Source organism: Talpa europaea (genome assembly GCF_964194135.1).
Source record: "Talpa europaea genome assembly, chromosome: 3".
In the NCBI taxonomy this organism is placed as follows: Eukaryota; Metazoa; Chordata; class Mammalia; order Eulipotyphla; family Talpidae; genus Talpa; species Talpa europaea.
In genome coordinates, this window is record NC_140069.1 from 51,232,739 (window position 1) to 51,255,296 (window position 22,558).

Genomic DNA, 22,558 nt, shown 5'->3' on the forward strand with positions numbered 1-22,558 from the left:
TGATTTTTACTTTATTTTTTTTTTGAAAACTAAGCAATTGTTTTTATTTTCATATATCTTCTAGATACAAAGCCACTTGGTGATTTTTACTTCATTATAATTAGTCTTTTTCCTGGTCCCTTATTTAGGTTTTCTAAATTCCTGCTATGAGTGAGATCATCCAGCATTTTTATTTTTCTTTCTGGCTTATTTCGCTGAGCATGATCCCTTCCAGCTCCATCCATGTTGCTGCAAATTGCATGAGTTTATCTTTTTTGATTGCTGAGTAATATTCCATTGTGTATATGTACCACATCTTCTTGATCCAGACTTCTATTATTGGGCTGGGACTACATCAAATTAAAGAGCTTCTGTACAGCAAAAGAGACAGTAACCAAAACAAAGAGACACCCCATCATTGGAAGAAAATTTTTGCACACAACACTAATGATAAAGGACTGATCACAAAAATCTACAAAGAGCTGACGAGTCTCAACAAAAACAAAATAAATAACCCAGTCAAAAAATGGGCAGAAGAGCTAAAGAGAAACTTCTCTAAAGAGGAAATGCAAATGGCCAACAGGTATATGAAAAAATGTTCAACATCCCTTATCATCAGTGAAATGCAAATCAAAACAACAATGAGATACCATCTTACACCAGTGAGAATGGCACATATTAAAAAAACTAGCAACAACAAATGTTGGCGAGGATGTGGAGAAGAAGGAACTTTCCTGTGCTGCTGGTAGGAATGCAAACTGGTCCCACCACTATGGAGAGCTGTGTGGAGATTCCTCAATCTGCTAAAGATGGAGTTTCCATATGATCCAGCAATTCCACTCCTAGGTATTTACTCAAAGGACACAGAAGCATTAATTTCAAAGTCATCTGCACCCCTATGTTTAAGGCAGCACTATTTACAATAGGTAGGCTATGCACTGTTTTGATTACTGTAGCTTTGTAGTATAGGTTGAAATCTGGGTATGTGATACCTCTATTCTTTTTTTTTTTTTTTGTAAGGATTGCTTTGTTTGTTCTATTTAAGAATGATATTGGAACTTTGATAGGAATTGCATTTTATCTATATAGTGCTTTGTGTAATATGTTTAGAATGACTTTAAAGTACTACTTCAGTCTCTGTATTAAGAATAGACTGTAGGGGAGCAATGATGGATGCAGGGATAACAATTACAGGGATCCTGCAGTGATCTAAATGAGAGATGAGAGTTATTCATATCAGGATGGTAACAGTGGAGATGGTCACAAGTGATTGGATTTGGAGAATGATTAGGATCATACTTTGAAGAACAGAGTTGACAGATTTTACTGACAGAGTCAGTGTGATCAGGATGAGAGTGGTCAAGGATTTCTTTATTTATTTATATCTTTTACATCATTGTGTAATCCCTGTAAAATTCCCACCACTAATTCACCCATTCACCATCACCATAGTCCCTTGTACTCTTCTCTCTCTTGCTGGGGGTAAGGGGAGGAAAAGGATTTTTTTTAATCTGAGCAACTCAAAGAATGTAATCTCCATCAACTCAAATGGGAACTTCATAAAAGGAATAGGTTTGGAGAGAATAGAACCACACATTGTTTTGGATATGTCAATCTTATGTCTATTAGACATCCAATTAGACATATTAAATGAGGAGTTGGATTTAAGAATCAAATTAAGAGAAAAATCTGAACTAGAAATATAAATGTGGGCATTTTTTTTAAGATTTATTTATTTATTTATTTATTTATACACACACTGGGTACAGTCAAAGCGCGGGAGGGTGAGAGAATTCACCAGAGCTAGAGCGGGAAGCAGAGCAGGCAGAAAGACCAAATTACACTGCTGAGGGGAGCAGCGGGCGGCAGGAGAGGTCTGTGCTCCATTCGGGACCCTCCTCCAGTGGCCAGGGAGCAGCCAGGGATCGAACCGGTGCCACAGAGGCCGCGGGCAGCTTCACAACCCAGTGCTCAACCGCTGCGCCACCGGGGAGGCCCAAATGTGGGCATTATTGACATATGGATGGATTTTCAGCTATTAGATTGGATGAGATCATCCAAGGCAATAAGTTCTAGATAAATAGGAATTTCAGTGACTGAATTCTGGAGCATGTTTGTGTTAGGAAGACAGTTATAAACAAAGACTAAGAGAAAACAGTGCAAGTGCAATTTTCTGGAAGACAAGTAAATCAGTAAGTATTTTAAGGATGATGGGTTATGTATCAAATGTGACATTCCAGATGAGTGAGCACTGAATAATGGATTGAATAACTCTTGTGATCTGGGATAGTCTCACAACTCTCAGTTTTAAGAGTTGTAAGAGTCTTACAACTCTGTGTTGGTAATAGCCAACACAGTAAATTGATATAGATAAATCACTTAGAGCAATGGTTTCTAAATTTTTCTTCATTTTGGAATCACCTGAGAATCTTTTAAAAAAATAGCAATATCTGACTACCTCTGTGAGCATCTGAATAGGATTTTTTATAGCTCCCTGGCTGAACATAATAAACAACAAATTTGGGACACCCTAGTTTAGAATAATGCCCAATATATAGAATGATTTTTTCAGTAAATTAAGTTGAGAGAGCTTGTGAGGAGGGGTGGGGCAGGGATGTAAATGGAAATCAGTGCAATTGACAAATTATGTGGACAGCATAATTGTCAACTGAGTACTTGTTATGTGAAGATTACTCTGGAAAGTGTAATTACATCACTTTTCCTAATTTAGTGAACCAACATTTTTGATTCTTATACCCAAATTAAGTAGGTAGTTAGTTCTGCTTAGAAACTGTTAGAAAGAAGGTGCCTCCTGGTGGCTCAAGGGGTTAAGCACCGCACTATGAAGCAATCCGCAGCCTCTGCAACATGAGTTCGATCAACGGCCAGCCAGGGAGCAACCCACATGGCGCAGTAGACCTCTCCTGGCTCACCTGTTGCTCCCCTCATCAGTGTATTTCAATAGTTCTGCCTCTTCTGCTCCCCACTCTGTGCCTGGTGAATCCTCTCACACCCCGCATCTCTGGCTTGTGCCCCAGCTCTTGTATGCATAAGTAAATAAATCTTTTTTTTCTTTTAAAGATTTATTTATACAAGTGCTGGGTACAGTCAGAAGCACGGGAGGGTGAGAGAATTAACCAGAGCCAGAGCAAGGAACAGAACAGGCAGACCGACGAAATATACTGCTGAGGGGAGCAGCGAGCGTGACAGGAAAGGTCTGTGCACCATGTGGGACCCTCACCAGAGTCTGGGGATTGAACCGGCGCTGCAGAGGCTGCGGGCAGCTTCTCAGGCCAGCACTCAACCACTGCGCCACCAGGAGAGGCCCAGTAAAAAAAATCTTAAAAAAAAAAAAGAAACTATTAGAAAGAAGCAAAAAAAATGTCTCTAATAGTAAGATTTGTACCTCAAATGACAGAAAGACCAAACATACAGATTGAGAAAAGATGATGAAGCGCCCCCTTCAGGCCTGGTGATAATTTGTAGTGAAGCTTCCCAAGCAGTTCTGAAATAGTTCCTACCATCACTCAGACTGACTAAAGAATTGAGGTCACAATAGGTTTTATTTCTTCTGTAGCTCATGTAACCCTATCCAGTCTATTTTCCTCCCTCCCTAGAAATCTTGCAGCTGTGAATTTAATGCCAAGCTGAATGTTTTGAATAAAGTTCAATTAAAAAAAACCTAACACAGATAACAAGAGGCTCTGTAAGAGTCTTTATACACCAGCTGTTAACTTTTCTGTTGCAATTCTGGAGGGCTATTTGATGCTTTCCTTTAATTCAGAAAGGCACTTAAATACCTGGAAAAGGGAAGAAAGATATCATTGATCAGAGAGAAGAGGTAGACAAAATACTAAAGAACTAATCATTGGGAACAGGCGTGATAGAGAGAAAAGAAACAGGCAAAAAGAGGGCCTGAAAAATTGAGAAAAGGCATGAGAATTCCAGAAAACTTGGGGTCATGGAAAGGTAAAGAGAGCATGTATAGAACCTGGTGATCGTGGTGGTGGAAGAAGACCCCTCAGTTCTGATTGAGGGTGTATTTAAGATCAATCTGTTTTCTGCCATTGTTTATGATATTTCAAATTGTCATACCTATAGCAAAAAGGACCACAGTAATCCAAAAACTATCTGTAGGTAACAGATACCAAGATATTGTGGTTAATTTACTACTGGTAATATATAAATATAAAATAGAAACATTGTGAGTGGCAAAGTCATTGACAAATCCCTAGGAACTTCCTATATAGATGCAAATTGTGAAACATTGTATTAATATTTTACTTTAAAAAATTTTACCTAGAAAATGATAAGGATCTCTTTTCATTTGACAACTACTCCCATGCAACATATCAATAGTACTAGAGATTATTTTCAATTAATTATTTTTAGTAATTTACAAGGTGAAAGGATATAAAACTGTGATTTGCAGGGTACCTTTAGGGAGTCACAAATAGAGATGTATGTGCAAAAACCTACTTTTTTTCCTATATTGAGGGCCTGATTTGGACAGACAAAAGTAAAAAATATGAGGAGATTTAGACTTAAGATAAAACTATGAATGCCAGAGAAATAGTACTTGTTATCTACTTAATGTAGTGACAACATGTTTATTTGTTTATGTATTTTTGTATTTATTTATTTTCTTAGATCATTGTAGTCCCCATATTTCTCTCACCACCATAGCACCCATGAACTATCACCATATTCCCTGTGTTCTTCCTCCCCAATTTTGACTCTCCCACCTCACCCTCTCTTATTGTATGGCTCAGATCTATGATCAGCTTGCTAGTTTTGTCTTTTTCTTGACCTTTTTAAGATAGTGACAAAAATTTTTAATATAAGACGCAACATAATTATAAAAATATTAGCTCTTACAGACATGAAGATTCCTTTTTCTCTTTTTTGTTGTTGTTTTCTTAAGTAATCCAGGATGTAACAAAGTCAACTTAAAGCACAAAAGGTTACTCTGATAAGAAAATCTTTGTTATGTAGGCAGATGACACAAAGAAATTAGCCCTTCATATTGCAATCCAAAGCAATAAATAGCAAGCCAAGGAAGCAGTCCCATCAATGCTGAGCAAACGATGTTAAGCAATTAACACATGCCATAGCTCAGGTATTATAAACCCAGGCAAATAAAATTTACATTCCAAGCTTTGCCTTTCATTATACTCTTTAATATTCTGGAACATACTGGCACTTTAGGAGCTCACAAGACCATGAGAACTAATTTCATAAAATGTTATAAGGATACAGTGCTTTCATCATTACTTCAAACAAATCAATAAATTAGCATTAAAAAACTCTAATTTCAATTTTAAATACAGTCAATATCAATATCACCCACATAAATAAATTCTTTGGCATTTAGTAAGTTTTGAGAGGATAAGTAAGTCTGGAGAACAACAAAATAAAAAGTATAGTGAAGTACTTTATGGAGAAAATTATTCATTTCTCCTCTAACGAGGCATATATGTATTTTCTCAATCACATTGCTCCTAGTATGGTCTCAATCACTGCAGTGGCAGGATGGGCACAGAGCAGATTTTCTAAGATTCGAGCAGACAAGGTAAAGGAGAGTCCTGGAGCCCAGGGTGGCTTTCTCAGGCTTTTATTGAGCCTTTACATGTAGTGCAGCAACCAGGTACACAGCAGGCAGGGATGGGAGTGGGGGGCCAGGAGGCTGGCAGGGGTCCAACCCCCCCAACTCCAGCAAATCTTCGCTCTGGGTTTCTCTGGGTTTCTCTTTGTCCCCTTCTCTCTCCTGTTCTTTCTCCTGTCTCTGCTTCTCCTGGAGAGTATCTCAGTAATGATGTCATGGGCCACAAAGGTAAACAACATAACTTATAACAATGTAACAAATGCAGGTGCCCCATCAGGCAGGGCAATCCTAATGGCAAGAGGCAGAAAAGCCTGAAAACCATTTACCCGACAATCACCAATATTAATTATAACTTTTAACCTAAGTAGCTAACTTCTATTTCTCTCTCTCTCTGTCTCTGTCTCTCTGTTTCTCTCTCTCTCACACACACACATACTCACAAACAACAAACCAGAATTTTAGCTACAAGCAGAAATCATAAATACACATAACACAACTTTTCTACAGACACATACTTCCTATTGAAAGTAAAAATCAACAGTAACCTATCTGTTGCGTATTCAAAACAAATGCTTTTAAGTATAAGATTTTGCTTTGTTTAGTGTTTTATAAGTGATTTGGGTATTGACTGATTACCCATTAGTTAGCTCTTTTTATTAGTCTAAGGTTTTGAGTCTCCTAAAGATCTTCCTTTAAATTGAGATATTCCACTCCTAGGTATTTACCCAAAGGACACAGAAACATTAATTCCAAAGGGCACCTGCACCCCTATGTTTATAGCAGCACTGTTTACAATAGCTAAGTTTTGGAAACAACCCAAATGCCCAAAATAGATGACTGGATCAAGAAGATGTGGTATATATACACAATGGAATATTACTCAGCGATCAAAAAAGATAAACACATGCAGTTTGCAGCAACAGGGATGGAGCTAGAAGGGATCACGCTCAGCGAAATAAGTCAGAAAGAAAAAGAAAAATACTGGATGGTCTCACTCACAGCAGGAATTTAGAAAACCTAAATAAGGGAGCAGGAAAAAAACTAATTAATACAAAGTAAAAATCAAAATCAACAAGCAACTATAAACCAGAGACACACTACGGGGGAGGGTGGGGCTGGGGAAGGGTGGGGAGAGGAAGGATTAGGGTCAAAATAAGGGGAGGATGCAATTGTATGGGGAATATAACCAAAATGAAAATGCATACATTGTACAAAAATGAAAAATGATCTAAGAATTATATAAAATAAAATATTTAAAAAATTGAGATATAATTCACAAAGATGAAATTCAGTCCTTTAGCATAAAATTAGTTTTTTTTTACTATATTTAAAAGATTGTGCAATGATCCCCTTCATCCAATTTCAGAAAATTTTCTTTTTTTTTTTAAAGATTTTATTTACTTATACAAGCACTGGGGTACAGGCCAGAGGTGCGGGAGGGTGATAGAATTCATCAGAGACAGGGCAGGGAGCAGAACAGGCAGAAGGACCGAAGTACCCTGCTGAGGGGAGCAGTGGACAAGGTAGGAGAGGTCTGCGCGCCATGTGGGAATCTCCCAGGCGGGCTGGGAATCAAACCGGCGCTGCAGAGGCTGAGGACAGAGTCATAGCGCTGTGCTCAACCCACTGCACCACCGGGGAGGCCCCAGAAAATTTTCATCACCCCCAAAAGAAAAACTTCATTTCCCATTTCTCCCTTCCCCCCATTTTTAACAACTTCTAATATACTTACTGTTTTACCCTCCAGAAATTTCATATGAACAGATTCGTGCAATATGTCACCTTCTGTGTCTGCCTCCTTTCACTTAGTATGTTTTCTAGGTTCATCCATGCTACGGAAAGCATCAGTATATCATTCCATTTTATGGCAAAGCAATATTCTATTGTATAATCACACCACATATTGTTTATTTATTAATTTTTGGATGTATGGATTAGTTATATTTTTTGGCTGTCATGAATAATGCTACTGTGAACATTTATATAACAAGTTTTGGTAAGAACACATGACTGAATTTTCTGGAGCAGAATTTCTCAATCATATGATATCTATATTTAATGGTTTAAGAACTACAAAAAAGTTGCATTATTTTGTATTTATACCAGCAATGTCTGAGAGTTTTTAGTTTTCTGCTTTCTCGCCAACACTCATTATTGTCTGTCTTTGATTATTACCATCCTAGTGCATGTTAAGTGGTATCTCATTGTAGTTTTGATTTGCAACTCTCAAGTGACTAATAATGGTAAACATATTTTTCATGTACTTATCAGGCATTTGTAGAACATCTTTGAAGAAATGTGCATTCATGTTCTTTGTCCTTTTTTTAATTGGTTGTCATTTTTTATTGTTAAGTTCCCTAAAGAACTTGGAAATTGTCTTCAAGTTGGCACACTACAAAACATGATTCCTATTGAAATTAAGTGTCAAGTAATGATTAAACTCAGTTGTACATGAATTTACATTTTCATAACTAATTATGACACCCGCATGCATTTAGAGAAGAGTATACCCAACTCCAATTTTAAACACACCGTTATATTATATTTAGCATTGATAAAACAGAGAAAATATTGCCATGTTTTAGTGCACCACAATTATTCAACTGGCCTCATTTGCCAAAGGTTTACCTTAGTTATGTGAACGTGAATTATTAGGCTTTTTTTTTTTAAAGATTTATTTATTTATTTATACAAGCACTGGGAACAGTCAGAAGCTTGGGAGGGTGAGAGAATTCACCAGAGCCAGAGCGGAGAGCAGAGCAGGCAGAAGGACCAAGGTACACTGCTGAGGGGAGTAGCGGGCGGCAGAAGAGGTCTGCCAGCCATGTTGGACCCTCCTCTGGTGGCCTTGGAGCAGCTGGGGATCAAACCGGCCCTGCAGAGGCTGTGGGCAGTTCGCAACCCAGCGCTCAACCGCTGCCCCACCAGGGAGGCCCTATTAGGCTTTTTCTGAGTTAGTTTCTGCAAGAATACTTTTTTAAATTCTAGAGCATAAACTGTATTGGAATTTAGGAATATTCAAAATACATTTCTTTATCTCAAGCTCCCTTCTTCTATTTCTCTTTCTTCAGCACGAAGAGAACATTCTCATCCTCTTCCTTTTTGGTTTCTAATATGTCTCAAAATGAAACCACTGCCTGTCTGATTTATCTTGTTCCTCACAACACTTTTTTTTAAGTGTAGGTTCCATCACCTATTCTTTTCAAGTTTGTTATATCTGAAACATCCTCTCTACCTAATTATTTTTGTGAAAATGTTTGCATCTAAATCTTTTCTGTCTTTATATTGTTATATAGTTTCATATTTGTTTTTGTCTTTTTACAAATAATCTATTTGCCTACAAAAAAATGAAGAGGAGAGTAGTTCTTCAATTATTTGCTTTAATATTATTTCGATTTTTACTAATCACACTTTCCTGATGTTTGTCTAATACTCACCCATCTCAAATTTCCTGTAATTTCCATAGAACCCAAAGTCACAAATAGTATAACACAAACTTTCCCTTCTGTGTCATTTGAAATCGTAAATCGATAATTTTTACATACTCTGTTTTCCCTACCTTATTTCTTTTTTTAAAAAAAAAAAGATTTATTTATTTATACATACAAAAATGGGGGTACAGGCCAGAGGTGTAGGGGGTGAGAGGATTCACCAGAGACAGAGTGGAGAACAGAACAGGCAGATGGACTGAAATACACTGCTGAGGGGAGCAGCGGGCGAGTCAGGAGAGGTCTGCTGTGCCATGTGGGTCACCTCCCTGGCTGGGGATCGAACTTGTGCTCTAGTGGCTGCGGTGAGATTCATAGGTGGCATCTTAACCTTTGCACCACCAGCGAGGCCCCCCTACCTTATTTCTTCATAAGACTCTGGGTGAAAGTTATCAAAAAGGAAGGGAAAGGGGAAATAAGAGAGGCAGAGGGAGAGAGAGAGAGAGAAAAAAAAGCAGAAGATGGGACATCTCAACTGCTGATTTGAATCAGTGGGTAGAACTCATTCCTACCTTCCTACATTAAAATATTTTGGTTATACTCTATAAATTTTATAAAGCATCCTTATAACATAATTACAAGAGCCTGAAAATGTAATAATAGGTTTATCCATCAATAAGACTTGCTCTTCAAATTGCTCATTCAACTGAGTGAGCAAGACTCTTTGATGAGAGAGACAACCTAGGACAAATGTGAAGCCTGAGTTTCTGGACGAGGGCTCCCCAAATAGCTGAAAGGTCCTACATGCTCTAGAGTGAAAGGCAAACCAAAAACTTGTTTGTGGAGGTGAATTGTGGACCTAGCAATTCCCCAGGCACTGTGGAATGTAAAGATTATATAATCAAGCGCCCGCCCTTGAGAAGTTGATAATGTACAGTAATATTGAATTGTGCCAGTACACACTAGAGCACAAGGGTGTACACGAATGAGTTCCGAGAAGGGGAGCACTGTGGACAGAATTGAACTAAAACAGTTTCATGGGGGAAACTAAATACAGATAGTGGAAGGGAAGTGTTGTGAGGAATAAGATAAATCAGACAGACGGTAATTTCATCTTGAGGCATATTAGAAACCAAAAAGGTAGAGGATGAGAATGTTCTCTTCATGCTGAAGGACAGAGAAAGAGAAATAGAAAAAGGGAGCTTGAGATAAACAAATGTATTTTGAATGTCCCTAAATTCCAATAGGGAACTTGAATTAGCAATACAGTTAATGCTCTAGAATTTAAAAAAGTAATCTTGCGGAAACTAACTCAGAAAAAGCCTAATAATGCACATTCACATAACTAAGGTAAACCTTTGGCAAATAAGGTCAGTTGAATAATTGTGGTGTACTAAAACAATTATCATCAAGGAAACATTGAGAACTAACACAAAGGAGAGAACAAATACAAAGTATTCACCGTTCAGGGAATGGTGAAGACCATACAAATAAAATATTTTCAAAGGTCTTGAATGCCAAACTGAGGAGCCTAAATCTCACTCTTTATCCTGTCTTGACTTAACGAAGGACCGCTTATTCTGAGCAGGACTTCTTTGCACACTCCTTCCACACCACCACCTCTCTTTCCTTGGCACAGCTGGCACAGCATTCCCTCACACGTTTACTTTAAATGTCCACTTCTTCAGAATGCCCTATTGTGTCATTCACTCCCCCTTGTTGTTATTACAACATCTACGATTTGTGTGCATATAATTAATCAAGTCACTGGGCCTCCCGGTGGCTCAGCGGGTTGAGCGCAGTGCTGTGAAGCTGTTCGCAGCCTCTGCAACGTCGGTTCAGTCCCCAGCTGGCCAGGGAGATACCCACATGGTGCAGCAGACCTTTCCTATCTCGCCTGCTGCTCCCCTCAGTAGTGTCTTCGGTCCATCTGTCTGTTCGGCTCCCGCTCTATCTCTGGTGAATTCTCTCACCACCCTCCCGTGCCTCTGGCCTGTACCCAGGTTCTTGTATAAATGAATAAATAAATAAATCTTTAAAATAAAATAATTAATCAAGTCACCAAATATAACTGCCTTAACTTATCTGCCTCCCTCCTCCATCAGCACTAAATGTCACAGTCAGAGACCACATCCTCTGTATTGGCTTACAATGTTTCCTTGACAGTATGGCGATCTCTGTCCAGCCTTCCTATCTCTACTCAGTCAAATCCTTCCTTTGCTTCCAGATCCCACTCAAGTCCCTCTCTTCCATGAAACTCTTCAGCTCATTGCTGTTCAAGGCCAAAGACCCTCATAGTACATTTGGTTTTTTAAGCAGGCAAGAAAGAGAGAAGGAACAAAGAGAGAGGAACTGAAGAGAACAATATCCCAGATCCAAAAGGAGAAGAGAGTTTCAAACCGGGTGGTAAATGGCCTTAGAAATAGTGCAAATGCAGAGCGGGTGAGAACAAAGATTTTCTATTTAGAGATCACGATCACCAATGCTCTTTAAGGGAAACTTTCATCAGTGTTCAAGAATATACTTTCTGGACGTCTGAGTGGGGGAAGACGTGGCTTATCTGTAAGAACGGGAGACATATCCATACTTGACAAAAGAAGATTAAAGACATAGGGGCAAAGATTAAAGATATAGCTGATGGTTTTGAAGAAGAGGGTGGGGAGGAAATTGTTTGTTAAAGGAAGCTTCAGAACATGCCTTACAGAATTGCCAAGACCATATAAAGCAGGAACCTAACTACACATTTGCTATTTCCTCACATGTTGGAAGCAATGGCAGAAAGTCATAAAGGAGCCCTGACTGATAATAATGGCAATGTTAATAAGACATTGAGAAATGAGCACAAAACCACCTGCAATTGGAGTGTTGCCTTTATTACATGGTCCAACTACATCTGTTTATCTTCTTCAGAGAGCTTTACAAAATAAATCTGCATAGGCTTTGCTCATATACTTAAGGATTTGCAAAATCTTCCCCCTCCACATCTTAGAATTTCAGATCTGTAGGAGACATTAAAAATTATCTAATCATCAACAATAATGACCTCAAATCAAGGACTCTTTTCCTGTTCCTTTTTTTTCTCTTCAGGGTAATATTTCTTTTAACAAAGTTCACTCTTCCACTAAAATGTGACAAAGGCAAAGCCAATAAATAGAACGTCTCATCCTTCCATCTCCAAATCTCTAAATGGTTTAATAATTCACTTCTTCTTGGTGCCTTAAAAATGGAACTTTTATCTTTGAGTTCATCTATAAAACTGTTCTCTGCTCTTCCCACTTCTAAATGGACTCCATTTATCACTCATTTTATGGGAGCTTATCTATTGCAACAGAAGTTTGATCAGATAACCTGGTAGTTGGAAAAGCCGGGAAGGTTGCTAGGAATGGCTTCTTTTGTTTGAGAACTTCTTTTGATGTGAAATTTTTAGGAAGGTGGTAGGATGTCTCCAGGTCTCTTGCATTTTTAATGGTCTGGGAAATTGTTACCTTTGTTCAAGCATAGAGGGGCTTTGCTGAACATGCACACTGAATCCGGTCCTTCAGGATGATTTGAGGATGAGCTTAATCCCCAGTCAGAGACAGAGCATTCCTAGTTTAATGTTGTGATATAATGTGACAGATTTATACATTGTTCTGACATAATTAAATGCAAAGAGATGAAGTGTTTTATTTACACAGTAACCTCTGATTTTAACAGTTCACTGGTTGTTATATAGGCATTCTTGGACTCATCAGAAAGGCTTCAGGAAGCATGACTGTGTGCCTTGCTGGGCAGCCTCACAAGTTTACAAAGAGCAAAGCATTAGGCCCTGAAGTTAGGAAGGAAGAAGACAGCAATATAATCAAAGAAACAGAAGCAGGAGAACTGGGAACTTCCATTCCTCTACGGCATCCACGGAGCTGTCGGAGTGTCAGGTGTCCTTTTCTTGGTCTGACTACAGGAGCCACAGAATAGATGTTTGTTGAATGAATTCCTTCCCAGATTCATCAGTCATTCAACAAACATTGTTGATCATTCCTTCAGTGAACATTGTGTTTCATCTAAGAGATATAAGAAATGCATCTGCAGGGCCTCCCCTTGTGGCGCAGGTGGTTGAGCGCCACGCTGTGAAGCTGTCCGCAGCCTCTGCAGCACTGGTTTGATCCCGGCCGGCCTGCGAGGGTTACACATGGTGCGGCAGACCTCTTCTATCTCGCCTGCTGCTCCCCTCAGCTGTGTATTTCATCAGTCTGCCTGTTCTGCTCTCCGCTCTGTCTCTGGTGTATCCTCTCACCCTCCCGCACATCTGGCCTGTACCCCAGTTCTTATATAAAATAAATAAATCTTTTAAAAAAAATGCATCTAAAGATGAAATGGATATAGTTCTTTTTTTCAAGGAGACACATCCTTTTAAAGAAATCAGACAAATACTTAAATTTGATGTACTATGCCCTGGAGAAGCAGATATACCATGTATTAATTGGTATTAAAGAGTATTAAACTGATCCTGGGGTAGCTGAAGAAAACTTTAGAAAATCATTTCAAATGAAAATCATTTCAGCTGCTGTGAGGTAAGTTTTCTCCCTAACAGGCACTCTGGCTTTCAAGTTGGAGGGTTCAAGAATTCTCAAACACAGCTCCTCAGGAGATTTGTAAAGTTTATGAAGGGGTGTGATGACAAGATGGTCACTGCCCCTTTCTTACAGAATACAACCAGAATTTTGCATGGGGGGTAATAGGGATCACCCTAGGAACTACTACAAAGCAAAAGACAAAACAAAACAAAACAAAGGACAGCCCCCTCAATGAATTTTCTGTTATATTTTGGTAGAGCAAGTGGATGCAAGAAAGCCTTCATCACCAACATAGAGAAAATGAGAAGAAAGGGGTTTGCTCCAAGGATTTTGTTTGTTTGTTTGTTTTTTTGTTTTCTCCTCTGAGTTTTTAGAGAGACAATAAAAACAGACATATATTTAAAAAAAAACCTCAAAACCCAGAAACTGGTTATTCAAATTGTGGCTAAAGGACCAGCAACACCTGGTCCAGCCACCTGGAATTTAGAATGCCAAAATCTCAGCACCAGCCACAGCCTACTGCATCAGAAGCTGCATTTGAGCAAGCTCTCCAGGTGATTTGTATTCTTGGTAAAGTTCCAGAAGCCCCGCACTAGACCAGCATGGGAGCTGAAAGTTGGAATCACCTGAGAAGCTTTGCAAAGTTCTAATCCCACCCCCAGGAATTCTTACTTAAAAGGTCTGGCTTCCCAATTGATTCCAAAAGTGTAGCTGAGGCAGAGAAGTGCTTAGAGACCTCCTGTTTGCTCTGAAACAGCGGCAGATCTGGGCATTGTTGACGTGGAATGAGCGCCAAGAGCTCCCCAAGGCCCAGGGAGCTGTGGCTCCTGCCTGGGATAGGTAGGCGAGAGGACTGAGGCTGGCTGTCCAGGTCCAGGAGCCCAGCTCTCCCCGGCACACATATTCAAAACTATTCATTGTGCATTTCAGAATGTAGACTCCACCTAGAAATGTGTCATGGTGGAGCAAAACATTAAGCCTGGTATGTTTTCTGCCTGTGTTTGAGCTCATCCTCAAACAAATTGTGAGCACTGAGCCCAGGGCCCTCGACTGCAGAAGGCAAGAAAAGGAGAAAGGTTATCCAAAAAAGGTTAGGGGCCTAAAATTTGGAGGGAGGCTGCCGAGGAAGGAGTTACCCAGAGGAAGGAGTTACCCAGAGGAAGGCACCCAGCAAACCCTGCTGTGAGTCAGCAAGCATCGGGGAGGCCCAGCCCCTTGTAGGGGAGCCTGATTAAGTATCAGCCTCAGCTGCTGGGTTGGGCTGCTGTTTCTTGTCCCAAGACTAAGTCTTAGCAACTTCTTTTCCTAGGCTGCTTAAACTTTTTTTTTTCCTGTGGCTGGAAAGAAGTGTCACATTTTGCTCACTCCCAACCCCTTTCCCCCACCCCTTTCAGGACACAGTGCGTGTGTGGAGGGAGACTGGGAGCCACCTCCAGCCCGGGGTGACTGCTGTAACTTTCAGTGCCTCTCACTGTAATACTATGAAGTTCCTCGGGCAGTCCAGGAGCCGGACAGCTGCTTTTCTGCCTCTTTGCTTGCTCCTTTTGAAGATTCTGCAACCAGGGCACAGCCACCTTTATAGCAACCGCTATGCTGGGTAAGTGAAGCGACTTTCATGTCCTACATGTCTCTTTAAATGAGGGGGTGGCTTGCTCCTGAGTGTGCCCTGCTTTTTCTGGTCTGTGTGTGAATCTACACTTTCCTGGTCACACAAAATGAAATGTGCATGGAGCTCCCTGCTTTGGTTTTGCTCACTGAGAATGCAGTGGGCACAAATCTAGCTTTTCATACTGTTTTTAGTGTGCCAACCTCAGCTGTGGATCAATATTGAATGGGATTCTGTTTCTGGAGTAGCCACAGCCAGATTTTGCAGTATTTGCCTAGGTCGATGCTGGGTGTGAAAGATGTTGTTAATGCCTTATGCCACATGAATTATGACCTGAAAAATAAGGCTTTTCCTTAGAACTGCATGCAGGAGCAGTGGGTTGAAATTCACCAGTGATTAAGACCTGGATGTGATTGCTTTCTTTTGGTGCTTGGTAGCCTGCAGAGTGGTTAGGAGAAAGAATTTTGAATCTAAACAAGGCAAAGGAGTCAACAACAACAAATAAACAGAATAAAAGTAGCCAACTATAAAATTCTGGGTGTTTTTCTCAAGAGAGTAACAGAAGGAGAAAAGCAAATCACTAGGTTAGCATGCTTTATATTTGCTTTCATGAGAAGCACAGGCTGCGTGTAACTGTGTATGACTATGCACGTCTTATCCTGAAGTCTTGCTGTGGAGTATACAGCATGTGCTTTGCACGAATTTACAGGGGCTTGTTCTTTAACTCTGGAAATTAGGGCATTCCTGCGTTTTAGAAGTGGAAGAAACTTAGTTCATCTATTTCAATTTCTTTTTACAGGGGTTTGGGACAGGGGGATGTGTCTTAGGAGACTATCATTCAATAATTACCAGTTAAGGAAAGCTTGTGAATATATCTGGATTATAACCAAGTGGTGCCGAGTCTTACAGCAAAACTATTCTTTCTAGGAAGAGTGTAGAGAAGCATTTATAAGTTTGACCCTAGGAAACAGAATGTTTCACTTTCTCTCCTGTAGACTCTGGGCAGTGCCTTTAGAGTTCCCCTGAATTCTCTACTTACAGAGAAACTTTTAAAAAGTATACCCTCAATTTCAGGGAATTGCAGGATGGGGGTGGAGACATCGGTTGAGATAGGGGCAATAGATGGTAATATAATCCCACACTTTCCACCTCTGTTTTCCCGGGAGAAACAAAGAAGTCAACATCTGAAGGTTGTTTTTTTCGTCTCCTAAACACTCACCGTCCAGACTTTTACATCCTGTCATTTGTCACTGCCCTTGAAAATCTGGGTAAGATTTAATAACTCTTGGTTCAGGCTAAGTTTCCAGCAGAGATTATTCTGATTCTCCTGGCCGATGACAGGCCATGTGATAAACCTAGATCTAGATGCTTTGTGTGACATTGGACCTTACCCCTCTGCTCAGCTGTAGCCCTTTGCATAATTATTTCAGTATGTGGCGTTCATAGATGGCAAGTTAGCAGGCCTGCTTCAGCTAAGCAGGTGTGCTCACTTTTCTAAGACCTCTTAACAGGAAATGAGGCCAGCAGTGGCTCCCTTTTCTTGTAGAATTTTCTTAGAGAATTTGCAGCAACTGGAACCTTTCTGGAGGAAGTCACACTATGTTTTCTGTTGTTCTGCAATAAAAGTAATAATTGTCATCTTTTCTTTGGCTGCTACCTAAGTTAGTCCCAAATGTATAAATTACCAGATGTCTGAAAGTTGGAACACAAAAAGATGCAACAATGAGAGTGAGAAACCTAAGAAGCAGCCTTACTTGTCCATCACAGCAGATGCCTAGAACTGTTTCTAAGTATTCTCACCATTGAAAATGGAGGCAGGGGGGCTAACTTATTTTTAGATGTGTCATTGTCTCATCACCAAAGACAGAAATGATGCCTAGGTTTGGGAATCTTTTTGCTTTATTTACTCAGGACTTACTTTCTGCAAGTCCGGTTTCTCATTGAACAAGAGCTTGATGGTACTACAGAGTAGAATAAGTATCTAGCATAATTTTTGTTGCCCATCCAAAGTTATGGTTCTAAACCACCTCATTTTTATCCCTTAAGTAATTCGTTTTGGTTTTGTTAATGATTATAGAATAGTCCTATTTCTTACATTTTCGTAAAAATATTTTTGTAGTTCTTGATTGAATCGAATATGTGATTATCATTTATAGGACTCTGCTCATGAATAAAAAATAGAACATGCAGGGCAGACCAGCATGCCTCCTGAGAGCAGCTAATGGGCTCAGTGCTCTTTCTATATAAGCTGGTAACAGTTGTATACTTCCAATTATATAATAGATGCTTAGTAAATGGCAAATTTAAGTGTCTCTGGGAAAACTGTAAACTACAAGGAAAAACTGATGATAAATAAGGATGCCATTCTGAATAGCTGTATTAAATTACATGTTTACTAGGGAGATTTAAAAATACATTAAAAAGGAATGGAGCAGAGTATGGGGGAAAACTTGACTTCAAACAATATTCACATTCCACTAACTGTGAGTGAGACTCCCACACAGGCACGCAGCACTCTGGATTCTCTCCTGTACCCTCATCTTCTCATGTACCCAGAAGGAGACCTGGTTATTTATTACACTGTGATACTGAGGGCATAAAAGTAAGGATCTTCTGCACCACATCAAATTAGGGTAAACTGTTTTTAGTGATGGTCAAAGAACTGAGAGAGTGGAAAAATGAGTTCTGGCAATGTGGTAGAATTTAAGTGGCTGTGATTTTTCAATAACTATCTTTCAATAACTTCATGCCAATCAATGTAGCATAATGTTTGCAATGCCTTTGAAGTTCAATTGTCTTTCATTTTCTGCTTTCCCACACTTAGTAGCTCTATTACCCAGTGCCAGTCCCTTGACTTCTCTGAGCCTCAATTTTCTGTTCTACATCAGTGGAGACATTAGAAACTTCACCAAGTTGTAAGGATTAAATGTAATAGCCTGGGTATGACATAGTTGGTGGAATTTAGTATATTTAATAGGATGCTAAAATTGCTAATACTTAACAGAAATGTTTTTATAATTGTTCTCGACCTTGAGCAGTTAAGGTATCCCCATTTTGCAGATAAAATAAATGAGGTATAGACAGGGTAACCCAAGGACAGAGCTAGCTAGTTCAAGGTCATTGTAGGGGTATAGTTGGGATTCTAACCCAGATCTGCCTACTCTACAAACAGTACTTCTCACTCTGCCACCCATGCAGGTACAGAAAAGAATTGCTTAAAATTTTTTACAAAGATTTAATCCTGTTTGAAGAACTGAGTTTCAAGATAATAAAGAAAAGGAGGACTGTGGTGATGGTGCACGGGTGCCTTGGTGAAGGAAACTCTATGGGGACTACAGCTGAGGGGATGGGGGAAGCAAATATTGTTTAAAAATGAACAATGATGTAAAAAAAATAATTTTAAAAAAGGAAGGGAGTAGATTATGTAGGTGAGACTGTTATTTTAATCTTGGTTTCCATCTCTATGGTGGTAATGAGTCACCAGTGATAACAAGCAATAGGAACAGAAAATGGAAGGTGAAGGAATTCGCTTGTCACAAAAAGTAGCACAGAAAGTGCCAATGGATATATATCTTCATTCACTCAACCATTATATTTTTTTAATATTTTATTTTACATAATTCTTACATCTTTTTTCATCTTTACACAATGTATGCATTTTCATTTTGGTTATATTCCCCATACAATTGCACTTCCCCCTTATTTTGACTCCAGTCTTTCCAATTCCCCGCCCCTCCCTCTCTCCAGCCCCATAGTGTGTCTCTGGCTTATAGTTGCTTGTTGATTTTGATTTTTACTTTGTATTGATTAGTCTTTTTCCTGGTCTCTTATTTAGGTTTTCTAAATTCCTGCTATGAGTGAGACCATCCGGTATTTTTCTTTTTCTTTCTGGCTTATTTCGCTGAGCATGATCCCTTCTAGCTCCATCCCTGTTGCTGCAAACTGCATGTGTTTATCTTTTTTGATTGCTGAGTAATATTCCATGGTGTATATGTACCACATCTTCTTGATCCAGTCATCTATTTTTGGGCATTTGGGCTGTTTCCAAAGCTTAGCTATTGTAAATAGTGCTGCTATAAACATAGGGGTGCAGGTGTCCTTTGGAATTAATGTTTCTGTGTCCTTTGGGTAAATACCTAGGAGTGGAATTGCTGGATCATATGTAAGTTCTATGTTTAGTAGGTCAAGAAATCTCCACACAGCTCTCCATAGTGTCAACCATTATATTTGAACAACAGCTTTGTTCCAAGAACATGCACCAACAAGGTTCATGCTCCCTGACAGCTTGCTATTTGCTAAAGAAAAAAGCCACATAACGTTAGTGCACAAAATGTACGCGCTGTATGGTATGTGAACACTCTGAGCGTCAATAAGAAATCTCAGTGAACCCTTGGGTTCACTGAGAAGTTCTTTCCAGGGTCTCATTTCTCCTGGGCATCCACCTGCTGCCTTCAACTGGGAGTAGAGAGATCCGACTTCTGCTACTAGCGCTGCTCATGGAACTTGCTGGCATTGGATCTACCCGCTTAGGCCTCACTAATGATGCTGATCCAGCTCTGCATTGGTTGAAGACCCTTTTCCTGTCCCAGCACAGTCTCTCCTTCTGTTTTCTTCAAGGAAGTAGTTTCAGTGACTGTAGGTACGTGCTGGGCCAGTGACCATCCAGTAGTAGCTGCTGCATTCTGACTAGTCCATTTCCATGATGTACTCGCCTGTCTCCCCACACCCCAGTTATTTGTCAAGTTCACACATCATCCATGGAAATAGGATGAGGAGATTAAGGAATGAGACCTGAAGGAAGTAAGGCTTTTTTTTTTTTTTAAGCAGTTTGGTCCTTGGAATCCTGGAAGCACGGAGGCCCCAAATTGGCACAGCTAGGTTAAAGAGAGGAGCGTGTGGTGAAGAACACAAAGTCTTCAGCAGAAGACGTTCAATCCTAGGGGCAGAGTTCTTACGCTCCTCTTTCTCTCTGGCTGTTGCGCTCTCTGTCCCCAACAGCAGCTTATTCTTTTATCCTCTGATTGTGGCTCGCTTTTAATGCTCTGTAGTTTTAGAAACCTAGAGTTAATGTGCAAGAGGTCAAGGTATCATAGGAATCTGAGCATGAAGTTAACGCTCTTTTCAGACAAGATGGTCATAACTTCCCATTTACCTAAGATTGACCTGGTTTTGCAGGTTGCCCCTGTTTTTCTGGTCTAGTTATCGGCAGTGCCTCCTTTCAGTCTAAAAAGGACCCTCAGTTACAGGGTTAATTTTTCTTACTATGTTTGCTTCATTAATAAGCTTTACTTCAAATCTTCAACCACCTTATTTTACTCCTAAAGAGGAAATATTTCTCTTGCTCCTTCCATTCCTGTAAAATGTATCCTATTCACCCCCTCCTCTCCTTGTAATAACCATAGGACTTGTCTAAGATTTCTTTATCTCAACCTAGGTTAAGGTAATTTTCTCCTAACTGATCTACCTTTTGCTGGTCCTTTCTCATACAGATGATGATCTTACTAAAATAAAACTCATACTGCATTAACTCCCTTGCTCAAAGACTTACTTTGTCTCCCTATTACGAACTTCATCAAGTCCAAAATTTTCTGCCTGGTTTTCAAGGTTCTGCCTCTATTTCACTATTCCTCAGCCCTAAAACTCCTGTGTTTGCAGTCAGAGAACTAGAGAGCTTCAGCATTGTTATCTCTGAAAAAGTATAGTGCAAGCCATCTCAAATCATGAAGGACAGGTTGAGATGTGTGAGAAAATAGATGTGAGTTTAGGTTTGGGGCACTAGGAACCATGAAGGATGTATGGTGGGTTCCAAGGTGGGCTTTGAGCCTTCCCCACTAGTTGGTTTGTGATTAATGGAAAAGCTCTCCAGTACCTTCAGAAGTTCCTTTTAGCCCTTGGCCCTTACTAATGGTAGCCTATTTTTAGTTTTCTTTATGTGCTAGCTCAGAATGCAACCCCTGAGTGCTGATTGTTTATCAGTAGATTATACCAAAAGCTTTCTTCCCTGCAGTGTGTTCTGTGTGTTGGCCTCCTGCTTTGCTTGTTAGTGCAATGCTGCAGTTCTCTACTGCTCTGTCTCAACTCACAGGCAGATGTTACTCCATGGGGATTAGCATTCCTTTTCTCCATGGAGGTAGTAGAAGGAGGAGTTTCAAATGCTTCTGGGTCACTTTCTCCTTGGGGCCCAAGCTGATAATTGACTCTTTATTTTATGGCATCAGGATACCTTCTGGGTAATACCATTAAGCATAATCACTTCCCCTCCTGAAAAGCAGTGAAGGATGTTAATGTTTCATAACTTCACAGCTTATATTGTATGAGCTACAAAAGCATTATAGGTTTTTCTTTGTAAATGAAATTACTGAACAGAAAATGAAAGTTCTTTTGCGGACTTTAGCTTTAGAGTCCTTATTATGATCAATCAGTAGATAACTGGTTTATGGGATTAGAATTTGCCTTGCCAAATAAATGCCCTCCCAATCTGTCTCTGAGCATTAGCTTCTTTGGAAGCTAATGGAAGCAGAATCTGAAGCAAGGGGAATGCACAAATGAAACTTTAGAATCTTTTGTACAGTATAGTAAATTTCCTAAAAAACCATTTTATTATGGTGAAGTACACTCAGTGGTTTTCTTCAACAAAATTACCATCTTTGTTCTTTTCCCCAGTATACTTTGGAAATAGTAAGACATTTTATTTAGTAACTTCTATTAAGGATACTATTGGGTGGTATTTCCTTGTTTGTCTTTTTTGCTATAATAAAGAACCCCAAAATTCAATGGCTTAAAAGAAACTTATTTCATTCTCTTGTTCAAGTCGAGCAGGTACAGTTCATGTTGCCAGAGAACCAGGCTCCCTCTGTGTGGTACCTCAGCCAGGCTCCCCAACCAATTCCCAAACGTGGTTCAGGAAGGTGTCTTCCAGCCCCAGCAGTCTAAGCATCGGACATGTGGAAAGGAGTGGTCATTTTCTTTAAAAAGGACAGCCCATGAGTTCAAACAACATTTTCTACTTGCCAGAATCATTTATATGTCCCTAACTACACGGGAAGCTAGCAAATAATGGTCTTTGGTGAGGGAGAGAGGCAGATCTGGGAGAACATACTGAGAAATAACAACCAGTCTCTCTCTCAGTGGTCACTTTGATATTTGATGATTGCCAATCCATTCCCCTTGCCACTTGGTTCTCCTAAAGAAATAATCCATCCAAATGGCTTTCAGAATTTTGTACTTTTAGCTGATTAAAAGTGTGCAGTTTTATTTTGTAAATGGTATTTTTAAGTCATAGTGTCAGAATTAGAGGGGATAAAAATTATTGTCCAATTCCTTTATTTAACACATGAGAATGCAGAACTTCAGAAAGGCAAGAGGATTTGCAGAGCTGGCTATGGAA

At 39.7% G+C, this 22,558-nt stretch overlaps 1 protein-coding gene across 1 annotated transcript in view; it reads left to right on the forward strand.

Moving 5' to 3' along the window:
• Nucleotides 1-15,046: 15,046 nt before the first annotated feature.
• Nucleotides 15,047-22,558, forward strand: part of CPA6 (carboxypeptidase A6) — a gene marked incomplete at both ends in the record, with an annotated part of 280,492 nt that continues 272,980 nt past the window's right edge. The window contains one exon of the mRNA XM_084230452.1: nt 15,047-15,162. Within this exon, the coding sequence (XP_084086578.1) occupies nt 15,047-15,162 (116 nt within the window). The remainder of the gene's footprint in view (nt 15,163-22,558) is intronic.